We start from the raw sequence: 25,244 nt of genomic DNA, 5'->3' as shown, positions 1-25,244 counted from the left end.
CACGGTGTTTCAACTGCATAAAGGCAGAAGACCTTCTCTTGAGCCTGACACAGGTGGGCTGAGCCGGGACATCCCTGCGGACAAACAGCTGCGGCACAAAAGATCAGGCGGGGAATGCCCGCAGCGCTCCGCACGCCCCCCGCACCTTTGGGCCGGGCAGTGCGTGCGAACTCCCTTCGCTCGCAGCCGCGAAGCTCCGCCCGCGGGGACCCAGCACGACGGGCCGGGCAGGCGGTCACCTGGGGCAAGCAGAGCCCGGCCGCTCCGCGCTCCGGGGGCCGTGTGAGGGTCGGGAGCCGCTCCCGGGGCCCGTGTGAGGGCCGGGGTCCCTGTGAGGGCCGCTCCGCGCTGCCGGGGGCCGTGTGAGGGCGGCGCGTGCCCGCCGGCCGTGCCCGGTTACCGTTGCCGGGGCCCGGCGGCGGCGATGGTGAAGGAAACGATCCGGGTGTACGCGCGGGTGAAGCCGCTGGGCAGGCGGCAGCAGGCGGGGGTAGGCTGGGAGCTGTGCCCCGGGGGTGCGGTGGGGATGCCGGACAGAGCCAAGGGCTTCCCGGGGACCCTCGTTCCCCGCTCAGGTGCGGGCAGCGGAGCGGAGCCCATGCTCTTCAAGCGGCGCGGGAGCGGAAAGGCTGGTAGGCGGGTGGGTGTGCGGCGAGAAGCTGCTGCTGTCCGAAGCCTTAGGAAGTTCATAAAACCACGAAGTAGAGGAGTTTAGGCTGTAGCTGTTGCGGGAGTGGCTGAGGAACTTTCTCAGCCACTATTACAGAAAGGCTCCGCAGGAAAGCGCTTGACACGCGTCCCTGGGTTTGTGCAGTTCAGCAGCGCTCTGAGCAAGGGAGGGGAGCGTGTTGCTCCAGTGTACAGCTGCCCTCCCAAGGGATAATAAAGATAATGAAAGTGTTCCTCAGGAACCGTGCATTTAGGTCTCTTAATTGCCTTCTGGTTTTAAACCAGCTCCTCTCGTCGCAGCCTTTGTCCTGTCGTAGCCTTTCCCAATGTAGTCTTTCAGATTTTTTGGAGAGGTTTGCACCGGGGGTCGTGCTTTGTTTTCTTATAACATCACAGGTATTAAAGTGGTTTATAAGCAAATTATGTCCAAGAGGCTGTGCTGTTGTTTCAACTGTTACTGTAGTGTTTACATGGTGACAGGATAATGCCGTTGCCTGCTGGTTTTGTTTTGTAGTAGTTAAGGGAGATCTGCTCGCGTATTCAGTGCAATTTGTAACAAGTTTGTCTCCAGACAATTACAGGTGCTAAGCTTAGGTGAGTGGTGTATCTGAGGGTGATGCTGTTCTGTTGATGACGTTATTCTGAGAATTTGTATCCATTTGTATCCATATTAGAGTTATTCCGTTGATAATGAGGAACCTCTGCCCAGTCTGGAGATTACTGTGCCACGTGACTTAGCAGATGGATTCATCAATAATAAACGAGAAAGCTACAAGTTCAAGTGAGTAGAAGCCTTATCTTTGTACCTTCTGCCTTTAGTGATTGACAACACTCTGTGTAGTGATACAGATCTATAGAATCAGAAAGAGTCTAACTTTAAAATTAAGTTATGGTATAAATGGATTTATTTTTATATAACTCCCATAACAAGAGGAATACCTCAGGATATGCTCTTCACCACAACAGGTCTGATAGCATTGGACAAAATTGTCATACTATTCTATGTCCATTGCAAGTCACTATGCATTTTTAAATCTCATCTCAAAGATTCATTTATCAGTTCTTCTATTTTTGTGCTTTGTTTTAAATTTGTGTATGAAGACTGAATCAGGACTGTGTGTTATCTTGTGATCTAATGAGTTGTTGCAGACTGGCTAAAGAAGTCTTGATGTAAAACATTCTGTTTAGAAACTGGGTTTCAGACATAGCCAAAGCAAAGTAACAAAAACCAGAAACTGTTGACAGAAATAAGTCCTTGGTTTGAGACTGTAAATACTTTTTAGGAACTTAAAATCAGTACAGCAATATCAAACATTTTTATTAATTCAACAAAAAAGTGAGGCAACACTTTAAAATTTTGGTGATGAATAAAGCTAGATATATCATCTCTTATGATGAGGTCGAGACTGTCTTTTTCCAATTCAGTTATGCTTCATTTTTTATAGTAAACAACAAGTAATTTGTTTCTCTGTGCTATTAAAAAAGAGAGCTCCACATAAACAACTGCAGCTCAGACTGATGTAGTTTTACATCAGCTAAGGTAACCTGCTTGGAAAGAGAGGAGCTGCTCTCTCCAAATAGATTCATATCTAACACTACCTTAGTCTGTAGATGCCCAAGCCTGATGTAATGAATGCTGACATTTTTGTCTGACTTTATAATTTATTAAAAACTCTGTAGAGATGCGTTTTAAGAAACCCTATGCCTTATTATCCTTAAGACAATGCAAGCATAAATGTTTGAGTTACTTGACTGATTAGCAGGATAGAATAAATGCTTTCATGTTTTGTGTATTGCATTTGTCTGTGATACTGTACCCACTGCATGGGTCAGCACAATGCTTTTCTACACACCCGGTGTCCCTAAGGCCTTCCTACACACCCTAGGAAGTTCTGGGCCAGAACAGAGTTCCAAATAGTGGGGGCAACACAGCAGGGCACCAGCATTATGGGGGGCTGCTGGAACGTGTGGATGACAACTTCCTAACGTACAGTTAAGCCAATCAGGATATTTGCAAACATGGACAAACTGTTGAAGGATATTAAGCCTAGAGGTAGCTTTGACTGCAGTGGCCGTGAGATAATGAAATTCATTATACTGAGAGAAGGGAGTAAGACAAAAAGCAGGATCACAACCCTGGGCTTCATAAATGCAGACTTTGGCTTGTTCGTGGATCTGCTTGAAAAAATTCTGAGACACATTCCTGGAGAGATGACCAGGAAAACTGGCTGATTTTCAAGGATCACCTTCTCCAAGCTCAAGAACAGTCCATCCACATAAGCAGAAATGATGCAGAGGCAGCAGGAGGATTGGAACAAATGGTCCCTTCCAACCTCAAGAATTCTGATTCTGTAAAACAACATGCAGATATTTTTATATAAAAAGTGACAAAACATACTTAATTAAATATCTCATTGTGACCTATAGTAATTGTGCAGCAGAATGAAGGAAATGGCTTGAAAAAATGTGAGCCTGGCTGTACTGGTGGGATGCTGTATTTGGTTATAGTGTAATCTATTTATCCAGGATTCAGTGTGGTGCCAGTTACAAACACTAATTCTCTTGGTAGATTTAAAATACGGTTTATTTTTTTCTAAGCCACATCATTTTATCAGAGGATTTTATTGTACAGATCTTGTCAAAGCAGCTCTGTGTACAGCCTATTTATGTACAATAGCACAACAGCAAGCTGTGGTTAAGACTACAGGGAAAACATTGTACTAAGTTATGTAAGCCTAATGATGTAAACATTGACTATTTCGAACACAAACAAAAATGTATGAATCAAGTACTGTTTTAACATTCTAAGCAATTATTATTTGCTTAATATTTTCAGATTTCAGAAAATTTTTGATCAGGAGGCAAAACAAGATGTGATTTTTGACAGCATTGCCAAACCAGTAGCAGAATGGTATGTTGTTGATCCTGCATGTAACCAGGGAAAAACTATTTCTGCTTTTGTTGTATTACTTGAAGGAGAGCTGTCAAGTCTTTGTCTTGTTGTTGTAAAAGTGAATTGATGTTCTAATTTACTAAATACTGACATGTCTGAATCCAGGAGATATACAATCCCCTGAGAATGTTATGCATGTTAAGGTTCCTTTTTTGACTCTTCAAATAGCAATGGTACTCTTTTGTTGTATAGCAATAGAAATCCATGCCCAATTCGTATTTTTGTCTGTAATATAAGCTGACTTCATTGCCTTAGAATAGTATTTTCTATATAGTTTAATGTAGAGGTAAACCTAATGAAAATTTTATCTCCCCCCCCCCATATAATTTTCATTAAGCTAGGGACTCTCACTAATGTTTGTGGTGATATCCCTAAGTCCTGTCATTTTTGTTTTAACATTGTTGTTGTTTACATTTGTTGTTGTTGTTTAACATTTTTGTTTTAACATTGTCATTGTTGTTTTAACATTTTTCTTTTAACTATAAGGCAGTGCTTTTGGCACTGTGTTTTTGTTTCCTCTTCCATTTTCGTAATCAAACAATGCTCATATCTGACAGTTTGCAGAGGCAAATATTTAAGACTGATGAAGACTTCTGCATTCAATGAGTGGATTGAATGCCACTCTGAAACAGGTAGATTTTTCAATGGGAAATAAATTTTATGCCATTCTCTTTGCTTAGTTTACTGTCTATGTTCCTGAAGTTTGTACTGGTGTGGGAGAAAATCCCATGCAGGAGGAAGCAGAATTTCTGCCTAGTGTTTGCTTGTTTATCAAACTTACTGCTCAAAATCCAGACTGGTAGTGAGTTGGGAAGTATTACTTCAAGTGCCAACTTCTTTCTCGTTCGTTGTCTGACCCATCTGTTGGTTTAAGCCATGATTCTGCAAATTATTCCTCAATCTATTGCACAGTCCTGTGTTTAGCACTGTAGGAAAACAAACAACTTCAGCTGGACACTGAGCCTTTCTCAAGTTGTTACAAGGAAGAAAAATAGATCTCTTTATAATTTTATTTTCTTTCTCCCCACTCCTCCTGTTTTCTTCTCTAAAGTCCCACAAAGCAGAAAGGTAATTGACAGTGAAAATGAAAAGCCAGTGAATTTGAAATTTCATTAGAATAAGCTAAATAGACTAAAAATAATACTTTTTTTTTCTCATCCAAAAGATATTTCTTTGCTTATCTGACATCATCAAATACAGCTTCACATTAACTCATATACCTAATTTTAAGTACTTCTGGGTTTAATGTTGACTGCAGAAAAACAGTTTTTATCAAAAATGAGTGTGTTTGGCAAGAGAAGCATTAAAAGTTTCATTGTTCTGTACTATGGACTTAGTTATCCTCAACAAAAGCTCAGCATATCAAAATGAACTAGTAACAAACTGGCTACTTTTTTTCCCTTTGGAGTGTTTTGCTAGAATATGGAAATGTTTTCCAATTGAACAGTTCATCTATACTGTGCTCTAATAATCAAGACGGGCTATTCTTCTCCTTCATTTCAGTGTTAGCTGATAAGACTTGTTTTATATATTAATTTTCTCCATTTTGTAGGCTTTAGTTTCAGGGTTTAGATATTTTTAAGTACTTGAAAGTAATGCTATTAAAATCAATGGTGTTTAGGCAAACAGCTATCCCTAAATAGCTGAGTCTTTGTCTTTAATGCTGAAATTGACTTATAAAACCATTCTTAATGAAATCAAGATTGCCTCTGAGCATTATAATGAGGTTAAGCTTTATGTTTGTGTCGTTACTGATAATTTTACTCGTGTTTTTATAATAGAGTAGACAATAACTGAAGTATGTTCATTTTTCTTATCCATTTCCTTAATTCTTTACCTCTTTGTAGACAAAAATATGAATTTCAAAATATATTCAGTCATGAAGTTCCTTGAATAATGGAGGCCTGAACTGGGCCTGAAATGTATTTCTCTCTGTGTTTAATGATACCATTTTCTTTTCCATCGTGGAAAGAATAAGAATTGCCCTATTTCTCTTGAAGACCTCTGTTTTTCACAGCAAAATGTCCGTCATTATTTTTTTCTTTCACAGTCAATATTCTCTTGCATGAAAAAGCTGTTGTAAGTACATGCGTTTCTGTTTTTGGAGTCACTTTACTACTAAAGGAACAGTTTTTGTGTGTGTATTGCCAATGAAAAGAAAGTAGCAGGAAAATATCAATGAAATAGTTCAGTAACATTTTGAGGTTCTTTGTCATGCATTCTTACAGTCCTGGAAAAATTCAGTTAGAGACTTGAATGCTTAGGGGAAAAAAAAAAAATCTTGGGCATTGTTTTAAACTAAAACCAGAAAGGCAATGCTCAGGATTCTAAAATCTTTTTATTTTGTTCTTGGATGGATGGAAATTGGATGCAACTTTCTTTTCTCTTTTTCTTATTTTTTTTTCCTTTTAAAGTAGGTTTTCTTTGATGTTGGGCCACTACTTCTCTTTTTATGAGTCCAGTTACATTGTCATCTTGCCTGTGGTTTCAGAGGCACCAGACATTAGTTTGTTTAATTTGCTTCTTCAGTCAAAAGTGCCAGCCTCTGCAAACCATTATAAGCATATGACTTGCTTGAACTTTATTAGTTTTTTCTATCCTTGAGTCATCTCTAACATTGTTTCTTTTCCTTCTAATTTTAAATATATATTCTTGATAATGTTTTTATGCAGAGTTTAAGAAGCAGAAATAATTCTGTTATTGTATCAGAAGCAGAGAAAATAAATAAAATCCTACTTTAAAAGTTTGCTAATGGCTAAACATTGCTTTAGCCTCACAGCTAAACAAGGCTACTCTCAAAATATTTCAAATATTAGTATTATGATTATGTATGCAACCAGAAATTAAGTAGAAAATGTTAACTGTTTTGAATTAGTTGATTTTTCAGTTCTAATATGAACTGAAAACTCAGTGTTTCAGTATTAGATTTCTTGGTTTTTTTAAAGAATAATATTTGAAAATATTTTCTTTTCAGTTGTCTTGTGCAAATAAGAAATAGCTTAGCTGTTTATAAACCTAATGTCAATCACCTGTGATCTTTTGAAAAATCTGATGGTCCTGGGGATGCTGCTCCCATTTCTGCAGGTTCTGGTTTCTTCTAATGTGCTATATTTATCCTAAGAATTAACATCTGTAATATATAAACTACTTCAGTTTACTCTCACCTCGTTTTGTGGTTTTTTTTCTTCTGTGTATTCTTACAGAAAATGTAGGAAAAACATTTTTATTAACAGTTATTCATTTTATACCTGGATATATTTGTCACACAATGTTGAAAGTAGTGATCTGCCTCACCAGCCTCACAAGGACCTGTAGAATCTATATAGAGCAAAAGGACACATTGTTTCAGATGTCATCTTGAAAGAAATATAGCCTAAAATTTCCCCTACATTGAGAAATTAGCAATGCTTGCTGTTCTTTCTCAAAGTGAATACAATTATGAAGCAATAAAAAGTGAGAAGGGTCATTGATGTTTCTTCTCAAATGACTGTTAGTTGCTTGTTTGTTTTGACGTAAATTGTGCAATTTAGAATTGTTCAAGAAGGTTGCTTAATTTAAGTTACAGTTTGACAGCTTTGATTCAGAATATTTTTGTGTCACTTATCTGTTATAGTGTTTATGGTAAAATTCTAAATATATTTAAAGATCTTGGTGAAAACAAGAAAATATATTACTTTTTGTTTCTGTAGGAAAACTGAAATTTCTAAGGAAACTTGCCTGCACTAATTTCTTAGAAACAGCTACATGCACCTTTGGAAGTCAGTTTTGTTTTTTAAAGATGAGGCATTACCAATTTAGATTTGTTCCATAAATCTGGCAAAGGCATAAAGAAAAAAAAAAAGTCATTTTAGTCTTACTTAATAAGGGGTTTTCATTGTTTTATTTATTCATATTATAAACTTCGTACAAAACTTACACTTTGAACTTTTTCAACCTATTAGAATAAATAAGTAAGAAGGCATCTCTGTAGGTCATCTGGACTAATCTTCTAAGGAAATCTAGGTCACGTTTCTCAGGCCCTTGTCCAATAGAGATGCAAAAATGTCCAAAGATGGGAATCCCACAATCCAGCTGGGAACCTGTTCCAAGGCTTAACTACTCTCACTGTGAAGAATATTTTCCTTATACCCACTTGGAGTTTCTTCTCTTGCCACCTGTGACCCCTGCTTTGTGTTTTACCAGTGTAAACCTCTGGGAGGAGTTTGAGTCCATCTCTAATGATCCAGTGCAGAAGGTGGTAATTAGGTACATGTAAGGCTTTCTCTTTGCTGGGTTGATGGGAAACAGTTCACTTGACTTCTTGTGCATGACATGCTGCAGCCTGAATTCAGTTGGTTCTGGCAGGCTCATTCCAGTTTCTTTAGTGCACTTTTCATCTTCTGGGGAGCCCAAGAGAGGGGACGGAACTCAAGGAGGAGAGTTTCTTTTCCTTTTTTTTTTTTTTGCTAATTTTGAAGGTAAGTGTTCTGTTTGATTCAGCAAAAACAGTGCAGCAGCAGAGGAAGCAGAGTTCTTGGTTATTCTTAGGCAAAAGCCTCCCTAAAGTCTCATTAACAATGAGCACAGAAACAAATGAAAAGTTCTGTGTCCGTAAGCTTTAAATAGAACAAATGATCTTCACTGGAAATTAAAACAAAATGTAGTCAGAAAACCCAACCACAATAGAACAGCCTCAGTCTGCTTTCAACCTCTGTCTACTGTCACTGGGCTTTTACCACTATTTATATTGTCTCAGATACTCAAGGACAAAGTACTGAATGATATTTTGGACTGTAGTAACTACCCATAAATTGTCTAGCTCTCACTTGAGGAATTTCTCACTTAAGGAATGTTAGGTGGTTGTAAACATAACATATCTCTCAATTGACATGGAATTGCTTCCATGAATTATACTTCTGTATCACACTATGTTTAGGAATTAGACAGCTTTCAGGAATGAGAAAATGCAGTGGAGTGACTGGAAATGCCAGTTGATAGGTCTGTAATAGCATTCATTTTAATAGGAGTCTGAACTGAATTTTCAAATTAAAAGTTCCTATCTCACTGTGTGTGTTTTGAAATCACCAGTAATTACAAGTATGTTAGAACATGCAAGTTACTTGATAAGTCAGTGAGAAACTTGGGGAAAGGGGGGAAAAAAAACCTCATGGTATTGCTCTTCTTTCCATTCATGTAAAAAATTGTCCTATGCTTGATAATGGATAGTTTCTTCAAGTCCAAAGTGCAGAAGAGACCACATGTCATAAATTAATTTTCATGAAGCCAAAACTGATTTTCTTGAGCAATCATCATTACATAGGCTTTTGTATAACACCACTTGGGTTATTAAGTGGTATTAATGTTTTACTGAAAGTGAAATATATAGGGAACATTTGCTTCAGCCTTCTGTTTTTCTATTATATGTCTCTTTTTCAAAACAAGAGATGTACCAAAATTAAGAGTATTCCATGTTAATTGGAAAAAATATTTGTAGAATGTATGTTGGGAGTTTCTAAGGTATTTGATGTACTTTTGATGCATGCAGATAAGTGTAAATCTTGTGTTCAAGCATTTACAGCAGCAAAAATTTGCTGCACCAAATGTTTCCCCTAAAACTCAGTGACATATTGGAAAGGTGGTCATTGAATTGAATAAGCTGTGGATTATGGTCTTACTTAATACTTTCCAGGTAGAGAATTCTTTCCCAGTTGAGGGAAGTATCCCTTAGTATTCTAGTAAGAAAAAGCACTTAAAGTATTGTAATTCCTGTCTCAAACACTGTTGTTGGGGGAGACTTTTTAGTATTCTGTGTCATAGCTGGAGGTAAAACTTGAACATTTGTAATTTATCCCCTCATGTTGCTGCCGTAATATATGATTAGGTTTATTTAGCAGTGGTATCAAATCAACCTTGTTAGTCAGCTGTGTGCACAAACCACCTTTTGCTTGGAAAAGGTGTGATTTAAATCCTAGGCAACATAGAGGATGTATTCGGTGCTTTCTTTTTGTTCAAACTTGTTGCTATTTAGCTCTGTAAGGTGAAGCACAAGCTGATGTGTTGCTAAAAATCAACAGTAAGTTTTCAGCACTTGATCAGAAAAGAAGCATTAAATTCTTTGGGTAAAATGTAAGAACAGATCTAATCCTTTTCTAAATTATAATCATCTTGAAGAGAACATATAATTTGATGATAAATTATAATGCAGAATAAAAGAATAAAGAAGATTTAGGCATGTAATAAACAATAATTATTCATACTTTGGGAGTTGCTTGCCTGCAATTTATGCTGTTATTTGCTTTTTTCCCATGCATTCTGTATTAATTTCCACCATGCAAAATCTTTTTGCACAATTTTATGTTGTTTAATGATATTGACTTTACTAAGGAGACTTTCTTATTGCATAAATATTTCTTGAGCTCATAATACTTGGCAAGCAATTATGATGTTTCTTCATCAATATTTTGCTTTAAATCAACTTTTCTTACAGCAGTCAAAAAGACAAGACTAACATTTATCATCCCACCCACCTCAAGGTGCAGTAAACATATGTAGATGTGGTTGCATTGATGTGCATGTTTACATTTCCAACATATCAAACAAACATTACTTTTTCCTACATTCAGTTTTTTAATATGTGAAACTTCATATGACTTGACCACATGTATTTTCACTGAAACACAAAAATAAATATTTAGTTTTAAAATGTATATTTACCAAGTGTTGACATAATTATAATTTATGCTACAAAATCTGTAAATCCTGATATTTTGGTATCATTAGTTAAATATGAAATATTGATATTCTGTTTGTTTAGTTCTGCTCTCTTTGAATTAGCAACTGCCTTTTTGGGGCCTTTCTTGGCAGTCATGAGACAGATCTTCCACACATTAATAAGCCATGAAGACAGCTCAGTATATTAAATGAGATTGAAATACAACTTTTTTCAGACCTGTTGCATGTCCATGTTTTCCCTGAAATGTCATATTTTTTGTAGAAATCTTACCTTAACAGAATTTCAAGTCTTGGCCAGGTTTCTTTGCGATTTCCTTATATGCAGAAGTTCAGGTCAATGAGATTTGTCCCCTTTCAATGCATCTTATTGTTCACAGGTATGAGCTACAACAAGTCAGACTTACTGCTCATGCATTGTTGCATTTAAGTTGGTCCATGTTTTCCAGATAGAAACATGGAATATGTGGTTATAAGCAGTACAAGCAAAGCCAAATCAACAACTTGTTAGAAACTGACTTTTTAATATATATTATTCTTTTCTAATAGAAAGCAAGTCTATCACAAAGTGTTACAAATATATGCTATATGCCTGCATGTTTTAGTGAATAATGAAAATGATCCCTCAATTCTATAATAGAATTAAACAAATATAGAAATTTAGAGAAGATGCTAGATTTTTAGCATTGTATTTCAAAGAGTGTTTTTTCTCTGTAGTAGATGCTTTTAGGTCTAGCTTGGTATTAATAAAAAAAAAAAACAAGACCCTTCAGTAACTCTGGCAATCGTCACTTTGGTAAAATATTCTAGAGACACATTTCTCCAACAGTATTTTAGCTAATCTGTCTGGAAGTTGTCCATGAACTTCTGAAGAGCGTGCTATACAATGTTGTATAAGTGCATGAAAGATCTTTTCTGCAAAGCTTCTCCTTGGATTATGGGTCTTTAATATGTTTTGTTTGAAGCAGTAAAGAGAATACTTATTCAACAAAATGTCTTCTTAATCATGCCAAAATTCATCCTTCAGAGAGGAAAAAAAATCTGGGTATTCTGATAACACGAAGGGTGCATTAATGAAAATGCACTTTTAATGTATGAGTTTTATTTATGCATTGTTTTCAGTCCTCACATGACTACCATCACTATCCATGTGAACCCATGTAGTTTCAAATACTGAGTTTAACAAATATTTGGGACTTTTGTTCAGAGACTCTGAAGAGCAAAGATGCAGACTTTGCCTGTGCGAACTGGCATCTTGAAAAGTAGGTTTTACTGAAAAGGCAGAAAAAAGCTGGTGATTCTCTACCAACTTTTCCCAGCAAAGAATCACTTCCACTACTATTGGGGACAGCTTTCATTTGCAAGTGAGCATCTTTGGGGATCCATTTGGTAGATGCTGTTTAGAAAACATGCTCCACTCTTCTCTTGTCATAATATCAACTTTTTTGGTACCTGCTGCAGTTATGTGTCAGGATGAAAGAGAGAATGTGTATATTTTCTGCTCACTATACTGACTTCTAGCATTTGAGGGACCCATTGCTTTGCCAAGGGTAATTATGCAGTATAGTTTGATGTAGTTTTCTTAAACAGCATTTTATGGGTGGCTAACAGTTTATGAAAGTTTTTGAGCTTTTTATTTTCCTAAAGGAATTGTGCATCTTGGGTTGACAATACTATGTACAAATATTAAACTTCCTGAGTATTTACTAAATAGGTATTGATTTATTGATTGATTTGGTATTGGTCCATCTACATATAGTTACCCTTTCAGTGTTAAAGTCTTTGGGAAAATGAACTAAAAATAGTTTGATGGTATTTTGGTTGGGGTTTTTTTGCCTTGAAGTACTTAGAAGTGAAAAAGAGCTAAGTGTGTCTCCAGTAACTGTTTCCCATGACAAGTTGTCCACAAGACTCATTACTAAAACATCCTGTATGTACATTGATTCCAAATGAAGTTACTTAAAATAAGTGTGAATAAGACACATTAGACCTGGATTTTTTACTTAATCCATGTTATCACATACAGACCTTCAAAATTGATATTGACTAATATTCACACTATTATACTTTAAATGGTAGTTATATCTCTTCAGTTTTGAAATATGTTCTTTCATAAGTATATATATATATTCACAAACCCTTTTGTGTAGTTCATAAGTTTAATTTTCTCTCCACAAGCCAATGAGTAGAGGCTTTTCATTTTCACTACTTCTTCCCCTCTATTCTTCAGGAGGCAAGATCATAGTGTACAGCTTGCTTCTGAGCCCAAGGGGCTTTGTTAGTCCTGCCTGAACTCCTAGTCCCTTGTCTCTTATTTAACACTTAGAAGTGTTTCACTTCTCAGACTTAGAAAGGGAATTAGTTCTCCATCCTGTCCTCATGGAGTTGCATGTTGCTCTTAGAAGGCTTTGCCAGAAGTTTCACTGGTATTATTGGTAGTCTTCTTTCCTTACAGGCTTCCTTAGCACCTCAAGCAGGCTGTCCTTAAATTAACTTGGTGGTAGCTGTAATACACTCTGAATGAAAGAAATGCATGCTGTAAACATGGACAGGATGCAGTTATTTGCGTGTATAATTATACACGCACACACACACACACATAGATACTTACACATAAATTTCGAAAATGAAGTTGACTTTTAGCTCAGAATTTAAAGAACATAACTGTGGAATCAAAATCATCTATGTAATGCAGTATTAAGATATCCATGTTAATAATGCATTCTTCCAATCCAATGCAATTATAGGTTATGTTCATATTTTGTGAGTGGTCAGGGTTTTCCAGAAAACTTTTCAGAGCTGTGCTGATGCACTGCAGAAAATATAAGAATATATATGAATCAAATAGCAAAAAGAAAACTCACTGACTTTTGCAGCTATTTTGACAGGATATGGTATGTGACATTTTATCCTGTGTTTACATGTGAGGTGATTCTAATCAACAGCTTTTTCTGAAGTGGTTAGAAATCAGAATACAAACATGTTGAGTTAATAGTTTGCAGCCACGTTTATTACTTTTTAATACATTGCAAGTCATACCTTTAAAGAAGAGGAGTAAGGAAATTTAACAACCCCAGTTGCCAGCTCTGAAGAGCCAGAGGGCTCTTCTGTAGGAGCTGAAGAGCAATCATACTGTGTCAGACCAAGGTTCCATCTAGCACACTGTTGTCTCTCACAGGGACTAACAGACAATGCTCAGAGAAACAAAATAGAGTAAGCATGTAAAGCTGCCTCCTGCATGTATCCTCTTAGTCTTTAGTTATTTGTAGTTTAGTAACTTTCTGATTTCTCTGTGATTAGTAGCCCTGAAGAAAAATGTTTTGGTGATATAGTTCAATCTCTGCTGAAGCCTGTGTGACATTTTAATGTCCAAAACATGGCATGGCAAAGAATTGCACAGCTTAACTACAATTTGCTTGAAGACTCATTTCCTCTTGCTAGGTTTGAATCTGCCATGTCTGAACTTCTGTTGATACCCCCTACCTTCTGACAACTCATTACTGTCGTCAGCATTCAGATATTGTGACAGCGGGCACTAGAAATTCCTAAGATAGATGAATGAGGTGTTTTATCATAATAATTGTTTTGATTTGTAACATCTGGAATCTAATATCTGTATATATTCCATCTTTGCATGTTTCGGGAGCAGTTGTTCACTGTAGCTCCTTTCAACATGTTTCTGGTTTTCTCTTTGACATCCTACTGTAATGGATTAAAATAAGCAATTTGGCAACTACCCAGGCCTTTAAATAAACTTTAGTAAGTTGGAGAATCATTGCATCTCTTGTGGCACCAGACCAGCAGCTATCTATATATATATGTTTCTTTTCCTCTTACGCAAGGGTTGTTTTCCCCCTCTTTATTTATTAAAATTGTAGCTTGTTTATCACTTCTTCTTTAAACAAAATGCACAAGAATAATTTTTACTTTTCAATTTGTTGAACAAAATTGGTAGGTCCTTAAGCATAGTAATCCAATCCAAAATTTAAGATGACTCATCTTATCTACTGTTTAGTGGAAATAAGGTGGAAGTCAGTGGTGGCAGTGTGGTGAATTAAAGAAAGATATTTGAACTGGACTTTCATTAGGCACTTCTGCAAACAGAAATAAGAGGTGTGAAAAAGATGAGTCTGAATGCCATTTCATGCTATGTCATTAATAGCTATTTTGTCTGTTCTATTGAAGCTTCTTGTACAGTCATAGTTATAACAGATAAGTTTGGTATTACCAATGTGGGTTTGTGTGTTTTCATAATAAATGAATCTTTTATTACAGTGATTTAAGCACAGGTTTTCCTGCATACCTTTACAAAGCATAGTCTGGAAGTTCAGTATAGTCATATTCTCAGAATAAAAGCTGGACCCTGGTATAACAGTATTCTTACATGAGTTTCTAACCATAATATAGTTTTCTCTGTTTGCATTTAATAAGGTCCTATATGAAATATTTCTTGATTCTTCTAGTGTATGAATGGCACAATTCCTGACATCTACAGTCTTAAAAGAGATTATATATCATCCTTGCAAAAAATCATCTGCCAAACCAAAAAGTATGAGGAGGTAGTGTAAATAGTAATAAGTATGATCAGCTAATAATGGATTAAGTCAAGGCATCAAGAAATCCTTCCGTTCTAGATAGCTTAAATACTATAGAATCTAGAATATATATATTAAAGTGTGCTCTTGCATTACCAAAGACAGTTGCTATGTAATTAAGAAACAAAGTTAATTGTATTTTGGTTCTATACAAAGTTGATCATGGACAATATGTTCTGCCTTAAATGTTAATTATCTTCCTCTTTTTAAATTATACAGTGTTTTGGCTGGATACAATGGTACTATCTTTGCCTATGGTCAGACAGGCAGTGGCAAAACTTTTACCATCACAGGAGGAGCAGAACGTTACAGTGATAGAGGCATCATTCCCAGGACTTTATCTTATATTTTTGATCAACTGCAGAAGGTATGGAACATTATTTTCTGTTTATTTTTAATGTCTGGTTTCAAATATTTGACTATTGCTAATGGTTTTTTTTATATTAGTGTTAGTGGAAGTCCTAAAACTAATGCTTAACAAAATATCTAACTTGACACGGTACTTACTGTGTGCAAGAATATATTTACAGTTGTTTTAAACCAGGCTACCTGGTTTATTGCAATAGTCTGAAAATTATGGGCATCATTGTGGGGGGCTTTTGTAGTTTTAAGAACCAGGCTATTTTTAGTTGGTGCAGCGTACCTTCAGATCACACAAGTGGTTCTCCTTGTCTAACACTTGTATCAACTCCCCTCTGGTTTTGTATTGCATGCATTGCATTTCATTTTGACTTTTTATGTGATGAAATGAGTCAATAAGTGAAAGAATGTGCCACAGTAAGCACACTGATTTTTTTTATGTTTATTATGTTTGTGAGAAATTTAATTTTCTTTTAGTGTCTGAAATACTTACATGAGTCAACACAGTCAATTATTCCAGTACTTTTATAATTATAGGAGAAAGTGAAGAGAGGAAGAGAGGAGTCTGGTGTAATTTATGTTTTGTCTCTTCATTTATTCCGCCAGGCCTATGACTCATTAATTTTCACATTTCAGCAAATCTATTTAATTAAGCCAATTTAACTATGATTTGACATTAACATAAATCATTCCACTGTACATTTATACTCTTTCAGTTGTGTACTACAGAGAACCAATCTGTTTGCAGAAGGGCATATGGCTCAGTCATATTAACATGCCCTGTCTTAGTAAGGGTTAACAAGAGTGAGTAATTACTTTTGGCTCTATGGAAGTATGGCTTTGGCAGGTAAATGTACACAGCATGTGGCAGGTGCACAAAAACTTGCCATTGTGGGAATGGAAATGAAAAAAACCCACATGATCATGTTATCTTAGACTTTCTGCTGCACTCACACAACCTCCATAGAGGACTTTTGTTGTGCAAAGTGAACAGGTTTATCGTGTAATTGCCAGCAGCAAACAGCGCTAACACACCAACATTCTTTTCTAATGTTAATTATGTAATAAAAAAATAGGATGAGAAATGACTAGTATGTTTGTCAAATTATCAGCACAGAAATATGAATATTTCCCGTTTCAGACTGGGTTTTGGATCAAAAGCTATACTTAGTTACACTTATAGAGCTATTTCAATTTTCGTGCTTCTAGATCATTGTTTCATATAATTTTTTTTTCTTAGTGCATTATAAAGGATCTTTTCTTGCTATTTTACCTTTCCTCTTGCTTTCTTTTCACATCTTTCCCCTGTTGCATTTCTTTATACCTACAGCTGTGGTTTGGAAGGTGCTCAAATACTGGAGAAGAATCATTTGCCTTCTAACCCTAAGTAGGATGAAACAGGAGAAAGTGAAATCAGGGACATGAAATAAAGACTTGTTAAGTCCTTACTTGGACGAAGACAGTGCAATTTGAAACCAAAGAAACAAAATTGGAGAACTAAATGAGAAGAAAATCAAGCCCTTTGTTTTTAATAACATCTCCTTTTAATTTAGAAATTCTCCTATTTCCATGGCATCCTGTTTGAACTATTCCTTACTACATTTTTTCATTCCATCTGTAGTGGATCTTTTAAATTATGTCCCTTGAAATACTGAACTGTCATAAGCAATTAAAAAAAAAACCCATGGTAAATAATTATTAAATGAAAGTGACAAGTTATATCTCAAAGTATTTTGCAAAAAAACCTCCAGTGGATTGAATTATTACATTTCAACTGTGATATGAGTGCTTTCACAGTGGTTTTGCCTGCTGAAAAGAAGTGACTGATTTTTTATTCTATTTTATTTCTTTAATTTTGGAAAGCATAGCCCACTATTTTGAGGTTTATGTTGTTTGGATTTGGCTTCGGGTCAGGGGAAAATTGTCGGCAAAACTCAGTTGTGTTAAATTACTTTTTGGCAATGTAATTTACCAAAAGAATTGTGATTGCAGAGAACAGCTGACATCATATACAGTGCTCTAATGTTATGATGAAGAGAATGAAAAGCAGTATGTCACTGATGTTTCTAAATGAAGTAAATCTTATTTTTGATTTTTGTTGCTGTTTTTACTTTTGCTTTGTTTTTTTTTCTTTAAGCACAGTCTTTCTGTCCATAATATGAGCATTTACCTTTCTATAAAAACTTTCTTTTTTTAGTGCAGAAGTGAAAAATGTCATGTTGCATAGTTCTGTAAGCATCTCACATGTTCTAAATATATACAGACTTTTTAAAGTATACAGAATCAATTAAAAATCCCAGACTAAACTCATGGTAGTGGTGGTTTTTGTGGGGGACTTTTGTTTTAGTGAGTGTTGTTTGTGTGTCTCTATTTTGCTTGGGAGCTTTTGTGGGTTTGTTTTTTTTTTCCCCTTTCTTCTTCTTGAGTCCTTATGCATATGGTGACACATAACATGAAAGTATCAGAAATTGAACATGTGCACCATACCCATGAAAAGAGACAAAGTGAGAAAGTGATCTAGGAGCCATAGAAATAAACTTGTCCTCTAATCTACCTCTGACTTATGTTTATTACACTTTTTTTTTTTCTTATCCAGGATAGCAGTAAAGTGTACACAACTCATGTTTCCTACTTAGAAATCTACAATGAATGTGGTTATGATCTGCTGGACCCAAGACATGAGGCCTCCAGAATGGAAGATTTGCCGTAAGTAATAAATACAGAAAATCATCAAAACCAAAAGGAATAATTTTCATATACCCTATTACATTGTTTAGGGACTTGTTGAAGTTGTGCTACTGATCTCGGTGTTATTTTAATCAGAATATTTTGTTTTTACAATTTTGTCAATGGTGCCTAAATATTTTGTTATTTTGTGTGTACAGAGGGTGGGGAGTAACCAAAGGTGAAAGGATTCAAAGTGTTTGCTGCTCTTATGCCGAAGAGATCTCTTGCAGCCACCGACAAGGAGAAGGTGCACTTGTTTTTCTCATGGCAGCCTGTCTCTTTGTATGGCATGTATGACTGTGTGTGGCAGAGACATGTAACAGCTGGTATTTCCTTGCAACGGTAATGAGAAAATCTCCCTGCTTCTATTTGGACCTTTTCCTTCAATGATAATTCTTTTTCTAGAATATGCCATTATGAAATAAGGTAAGTTACAGCTAGAATATAGGCCACAAGTAGCTCCAAAAAATAGTATATTTCCTCCTGAAAAGATGGTTGTTATAAGTTGATCAGATACTGGCACCTACCAATGGTTGGAGAAGGGTAGTAAACAAAGGTATGTAGATCATGAATGCTCCAGCTGGTGAAGTCAAAGATTTCTAATTTATAGGAAACCCAAATCCTAGTCTCCAAGTCTGAAATAATAGTTTATAGTCTGTGTAATTTTTAAATAGCTAAGCAGACACTAAGTAGGTGTGAATTAGTGAGTTTACTGGATTCGAAAGTGCCCTAAAATAATGTTGGGCACCATGAATTTTATCACTCCACATGATAGTAACAGACACTTATAAATAGCAATGAAATCACTGCTGATACAAGAGCAGGAAACATGATGAACATTTTCAAAGGGACAATAAAAGAAAATCAGTAAAATTTTATTTTGAAATAGCTAATTTTGTTATTCACATATTATTAAACCATTTTATTTATTAAAAAAATCTTGCAACACAATGTTTTATTGTGTTTAAATGGAGCTTTATTTTTCCACGCAGTGTGGGGTATCCAGCATATGTATGTACAAAATAACCTTCAAGATTGATCTTTATGAAAGCATCTAGTCTAGAGATTAGGAAGGCAGCAGACAAATGCAAAGTGTGGGATTGGGCTGTGAATTGGTCTAATTGTTTCAGTTTCTTTACCTGAAAATGGAAGTAGAATTTATTGCTTTATGACACATCAATGCTATGAAGACCGTGTGTCATTATCAGTGTCTTTCATGATGAAGTTTAGTATTCTAATCTAATTTATTATCAGCTTCCTGTGGCATTGAGACAAAAATTTTAGTCAGAGGCTAATTTGGATAAAATAATTTAGTTCTGTGTCCATTTTCGCATGGACAAAAAATAGTAGACATTGTGTTACACTTTTTTCTAGTTATTAGATTTAATGCTATTAATAATTCAAGTTTATTGCATAAATAATTTCATTTATTGAGTTATTTGAAATATTTTATCTGAACTCATTCCATTTAACATTTTATAAGAAGGAATTTATTCAATTCAAAGAAACTGATTTAGTAATATAATTGCAACTTTGAAACAGATATTTGGGAACACATGCTCTGCAAAATGTCATATTTTCAAACTAGGTACTGCATATTTGCTAATAATTGTGATTTTTTAGAATCCTCCAATTAAGGTTATGTATGGCGATTCAATTAAAGGGAAGAATAACTCTGTGTTGTGTGTAAGGTTGTTTTAAAACTTAAAAGTTGATGGATAATTTGATTGTAAATTAGGAATAAAGCATGCTGGGATAATCGTAATTACCTGTAAACTTACATAGTGTATACTACTGCAGGATGGGTTTTAGAAAGATGATAATTTTTTCTCTGCAGAGTAATATTAATGAGTGCTTTAAGGTTTTACTGTACATGGGCATTATTTCCACTACATCATTTGTCAATAAAATATGTTCTGTAAACTAAAACTATACCGACATGAGTCATATTTAGTATGTGTGAAAGTATTTAATTATTAAAATATGTTTTGTTTATTTTTTAATATTGTAGTCTGGGGATTCAAAACTTAAAAACTTCTAGTGTCATTCTGATCTAAAAAGGGAGTAAAAGTTGCAGGAATAGGTAGTTACATGATTAACTATATTTCAATTACTTGATTAATTTTCTTAAATAATAAATTAGAGGTTACTTATAAGTAAATAATCACATATTTTAAAATTTATCAGGTGTTTATCATCTAATATATATTTTTTGAGAATTCTATGTGCTTAAAACTTGTTAATATTGTAGTGACAGTAAGCAAAATACAAAATAATAACTTTGTTTGCTTGAAAGCCTGTATTTAATGAGAATATTAAAAAGAATTAATGTTTTTTGTACTTTAAAGGTGTCATATTACATATAATTTTCTGTTGAGCCCCACAGGGATCATCTAAGCTTTGAGCACCATAAAAAACCAAAAGCTTTTTATAGCTTCAAATCCTATGTTCTTGGGTAAATATTAGCAGTCAGTGCTGATACTTTCCTAAGTATATAAGATGGACAAGAAGAGTTTTGAAGAAATATGTCATTTTAGAAGAATAAGCAAAAAGATTAGTTAGCCTCATATAATGTGCAGATTGTTCTGGAACAGTATTGCTATCCATATTCTTGCAAAAGAAGGGGAGGTAATTTGAATGAAAGATACCTGCAAACTCTTCATTCTTAGCTTTATGTTACCAGCTCAATGTGAGGTGTAGACACAGATTGCATTCAGGTGATAGAAGTTGTGAAAGGCTTGTGGATACGCAACAGGCTTGTTGATAGTACTTGAAAAATGAGACATTAAAATTGTATTTGATGCTTAAGGCAAAGGGAATAATAACAATTTTTAAAATTGTTCATTGTATCTAAACATAACATGATTAGATTTGGAATATCAGCTCCTGAAGTTGAGGTTGTGTGTACCCATACTTTGTATATTCTGTAGATGATGAAATTTTCATCTTAGCACTGCTTACTCATTTCATCCCGTCTGCCAGATGAGAAAGGAAGAGGCTCTCACAAAAACAATCGCTACTTTTCTGTAAATAAATTCCTGACAAATGCATGAACATGGGACATATAGCTGCACATCGGTGTGTCTATCTATATGTATACATATACAGATTCCTACACAGAATTATGAAGAAAATGAATTTAATATTGACATTCTAATTCTGTTTGTAGCTGTAGAGAATTCCATGTTTCTACAAGGACATTATGATTGTTTTCAACACATAAAGGTATTAAATAATTGCTATAAAATAAAGCTGGTAGAAGACTATTTAAATACTTACTGCCACCTTATGTTTTCATAAAAGTTTTGCAGGAGTGTTCAAATTAGGAACACTTTTCTAAAGCTCCTAATTTGTGCATTTGTGAAAGAGGCTTTTATCTTCAACAGGTTCTTGGTTGTAATGTATTTGTAATTTATGTAACCCAATGTTACTGAATTTCATTTTAGTCACAACCTACCAGTAAAACTCTTCCTAACATGTTCTTATTTATCCAGAAGTAAGAAATTTTTTGACACCATTAAGTAACACAAATGTAAAGACTGAAGTTGTAGAACCATTAGTGAAGAATGACTAGATTAATTCATAGGTAACCAATAAGTTACTGCTTTACCTCTCTGATGGCATGTGAAGGCTAACTACAGTTAGTGCTGTTTTGCCTTAGAATGACAGTCTAGGCTGCAGTAATTGAGGAACTACTTGTCAGGGAGCTCAGACAACCATTACTATGCAGAGATGTGGCAAATAGAATCTATTTGGGGAAAATAGAATCTAAATTTCGAGTCAACAAAAGAGATTCTGCATTTTTGTGTGAAGATTCTTTAAAGTCCTCTTCAAGAGGGAAAGGTATAATTTTTAGTATGATGCTGTCTGACTTTAAGGAAACCACACTTTAAGCTCAGAGCCAATTAACTTCAAACATCAGCAATGATGTCTATATCAATATATGTTAGTAACATGCAGAACTGTTATGTTCCATGGGGTCAGTGTGAAATAATTTCCCTTTAAAACAAAACCTGTTATTGCATATTGGTAAATTAGCTCAAATGAGTTTGTACTCTTCTGTTTCTCTACTGCCCTCCAAGGGCTTTAAGAGTTACCAAATTGCTGACATGGAAAGCTTAAACAACTACAAAAATAATTGCTGTTTTCCTTAACAAAGAAGGATAAAAATAAAATAAGAATAAAGGAATATTTTTAAACATATAGGAAATATATTTTATTCAGTCTGATTTTTTAATGCAAATAAACCTAATTCTCCCCTCCAGTCTCAACAGAGTTAATGTCAACCCCTTTTAATGGCTCTACCAGCTATGTAATTTGGAAACTGACCACCAACCATAAACCTACAAGAACTATATTTCCAGTGTTCTGAGAATTATCAGTATTTTTAAGCTTCTACGGCTAATAATATTAATAGTTCCCTTTTTTATATGAAATACATTCTTTCAAAATTAACAGTGTTCATTTTGTAACTACTGAATAGCAAAGGTTAAGAGAATTCCAAGTTTTGTAAGGTTAGCCTTTGTTAATGAGGAGACAGCTAAAAACAGTTTTGAATAATTTCTTCTAAGATTGTGATTTTTTAAATTACAGTTCAAGCAAATTACACTTAAAATGCATACAATAGCTTCAGCATATAGGATATATTGGTCATTCACATCCATGTTTTATGTTGATTTGTTTCCTGAAAAAAGAGTATAAAGTCCAGTGAAGCTTTTTAAGTTACTTTTCTACGAGCATTTGATGACTGAATGTCAAAATGTATTTAACAAATTTTTTTTGTAAGATTATTGAAGTTGCCTGCAAATTCTAACAGATTTTGTATGTTTTGTTCATACATGAACCACTGATCTCACTGGTTCAGTTTTGATTCCTTATCCTATGTGGTGGGGAGAGAGAGTGCACAGCTTTTTTCAGATGTCAGTAAGAAAGGTTTGGAAACAAATGGCTTGACAGGGTAACCGCTTTGGTTAAACAGAATAAGAGGAGGAAGGTAGGTGGCAAGTAAATCTAGCATCCCATCATATGCTGAGTGCCTTGCATCCATGCAATGGTCGACAGAGCCTAAATGATTTCCCCATTGTGCACTACACAAGAGGAGTACAGGTCCTGGCCATGGAGAGGTTTCCCTTTTGCTCTTTTGAGCTTTTGTATTATTTTCTTACAAGAAATCAGCTTAATTCTAGAAAGTGTTCTCCTGAGAACTCAGTGAATTTATCTGGCAGTGGAGGGATCTACGCAGCACAACTTGGGCCTGAACACCCTGCTGGGTGTGCAGCGCCTCACAGGCTGTGCCTGCTCAGGTTCACTGTTACATGAATCATTAACCCCTAAATATAGAGCAGTCTCCAGTCATGTCCATAACATCCAGAACAGCCAAACTGTGTTTTTGTTGTCTCAAAACAGAACCCATTGGAGACAGTGGGAAGGATTTCCTATCACAATATGATGTGTCAAGCGAACAGTCTGCACGAGCCCTTACTCATCTCAAAGTCCTGACATGTCTCATGAGGGAGATTATGCTCTAAATCTCTACTTGGATGGAAAATCAAATCTGTGTGCTGTTGTGGTGCTGGTAGCTGGATAACTTTGTGATCTTGCCTCTTGACTAAGTGTTGACTTTGTCTTCGGCTGTGGTGTTCAGGGAGTTGTACTTTTGAAAGATCATCTTTTTGGGATGATGCATAAGGTGATTACCCTGACAATTCTTTCCTAAAAGCTAAAGTTCCTTGCAGTTTTACGAAACATTACCTATATCTATCCATTAATTTATTCTGTTCTTATGAACAGAACTCTTCTGAACAGGATGCATACTTGCTACTTTTCTCTTTTAAATTTATCCTAAATTTATTTTTGGCTCTCTAGTCTCCTAACAATGATGTAGTATCACTATATTCTGCTCATGTATTGGCATGGGACTTGTGTATCTTCCTATGTTGTTTGTTTGCATTATTATGATCAATTTTTAAATGTTTATAAAGTTTTGGAGATTATTTTAGATTTCTTCAATTCTAAGCCCTAGAGACAGATATAATGATAGGAAGCTTGACTTGTGAAATGATCACTCATTTTCCAAAATATATTAAGGGGATTTCTTCTTATTATTTATAGTACACTAATTAATGAGGTAGTATAATTAATCAAAGGAAGCTTTAAGGTCAATGTTTGCTAGTAACAAGAATTTAATAAATGAAAGTAATCAGTGTGCAAGGCACTCCTGCATTGGTGGCAGCTCAGTTAATGCAGGAAAGGGCACAAGTTAATAAGGGTATACTGTAATCAGAACTGCTCTGGGCTTTAGTGTGTGATGCGCACACAGATGCAGACAGAATACAATCTGACATTATCAAAAGTTTGATACGCAAGACCAGAATTATGCTCTGGGGTTTATACTTTGCATAGGGAAGCTGAGTTTTATATAAATTGTGATTATATAAATGTCTTATACCACCACACAAAAATAAGGCTAACAGTGGGAGGCAATCCTACTTGGAAGAGCAATTGTTGTGACTACCAAAGAAGCTTTGTGTGTACTTTTATGTGCATTTTTTTCTTGAAAAGAGTGAGTGCATTGCAATGTGTTACAATTATTTCTCTAAATTCATTTGAATATTTTGACCATCAGGCTGTGAATTACTCCCACAGTGTCTAAGAGTAATACTATGGAATGCTGCTTTGATGCTTGATTTCCTTCTCAGTTTGGGGCAGGGTGGTGGGGAAAGGAAAGTAAAGCAGAACAAAACCCAATCTCTCTGGTTTTGGAGCAACTTAGAGTAATTAACCTGCAAGAACTACCTACTGATAAAAACTCAAGCCCCATACTCCCTCTTGTGGTTTATCTTGAAGAACATGATAAAATATTTATATATGTATATGTATACATATAGGTGTATATGTATGTATAGAAAATATTATCTATACTTACACAGAAAATAAAGTTTTAGTTTAAATAAAAACAACTTCTGACTTTTAAAAAAGCTCTAATTTGTTTTAAACTGTATCAGCACGTGTAATTCACTCTGAAGGTCATGTTATTTATCCTCAGATTTAGTGTACTTCTGTTCTAACAGATTCTTCTTTCTGTTTTCCAAATCCAGTGAGGCGACTACTTGGCCTCCATGTTGGATACTATAGAATGTCCCAACTGAGGAGACCCTAATGGTCTACTCAGTAATGCCAATAAAGTTTACCTCTCATTAACCATTTCAAAAGAAAAAAAAATCTTATGCTGA

General features: G+C 35.3%; 1 protein-coding gene across 6 annotated transcripts in view; it reads left to right on the top strand.

Moving 5' to 3' along the window:
* Positions 1 to 217: 217 nt before the first annotated feature.
* Positions 218 to 25,244, top strand: part of KIF6 (kinesin family member 6) — a 154,855-nt gene continuing 129,828 nt past the window's right edge. For 4 of the 6 annotated variants that reach the window (XM_038132385.1, XM_038132382.1, XM_038132384.1 and 1 more), the window contains exons 1-5: positions 218 to 640; positions 1,344 to 1,450; positions 3,506 to 3,580; positions 15,145 to 15,292; positions 17,882 to 17,991. In XM_038132385.1, the coding sequence (XP_037988313.1) occupies positions 425 to 640; positions 1,344 to 1,450; positions 3,506 to 3,580; positions 15,145 to 15,292; positions 17,882 to 17,991 (656 nt within the window). In that variant the 5' untranslated portion in view covers positions 218 to 424. The remainder of the gene's footprint in view (positions 641 to 1,343; positions 1,451 to 3,505; positions 3,581 to 15,144; positions 15,293 to 17,881; positions 17,992 to 25,244) is intronic. The other 2 variants (XM_038132387.1, XM_038132383.1) reach the window with 2 other exon arrangements.

Source organism: Motacilla alba, chromosome 3 (assembly GCF_015832195.1).
Source record: "Motacilla alba alba isolate MOTALB_02 chromosome 3, Motacilla_alba_V1.0_pri, whole genome shotgun sequence".
Taxonomy (NCBI): Eukaryota; Metazoa; Chordata; class Aves; order Passeriformes; family Motacillidae; genus Motacilla; species Motacilla alba.
The sequence above is the reverse complement of the archived record's forward strand: the minus strand, read 5'-3'. Positions and strand labels throughout refer to the sequence as shown.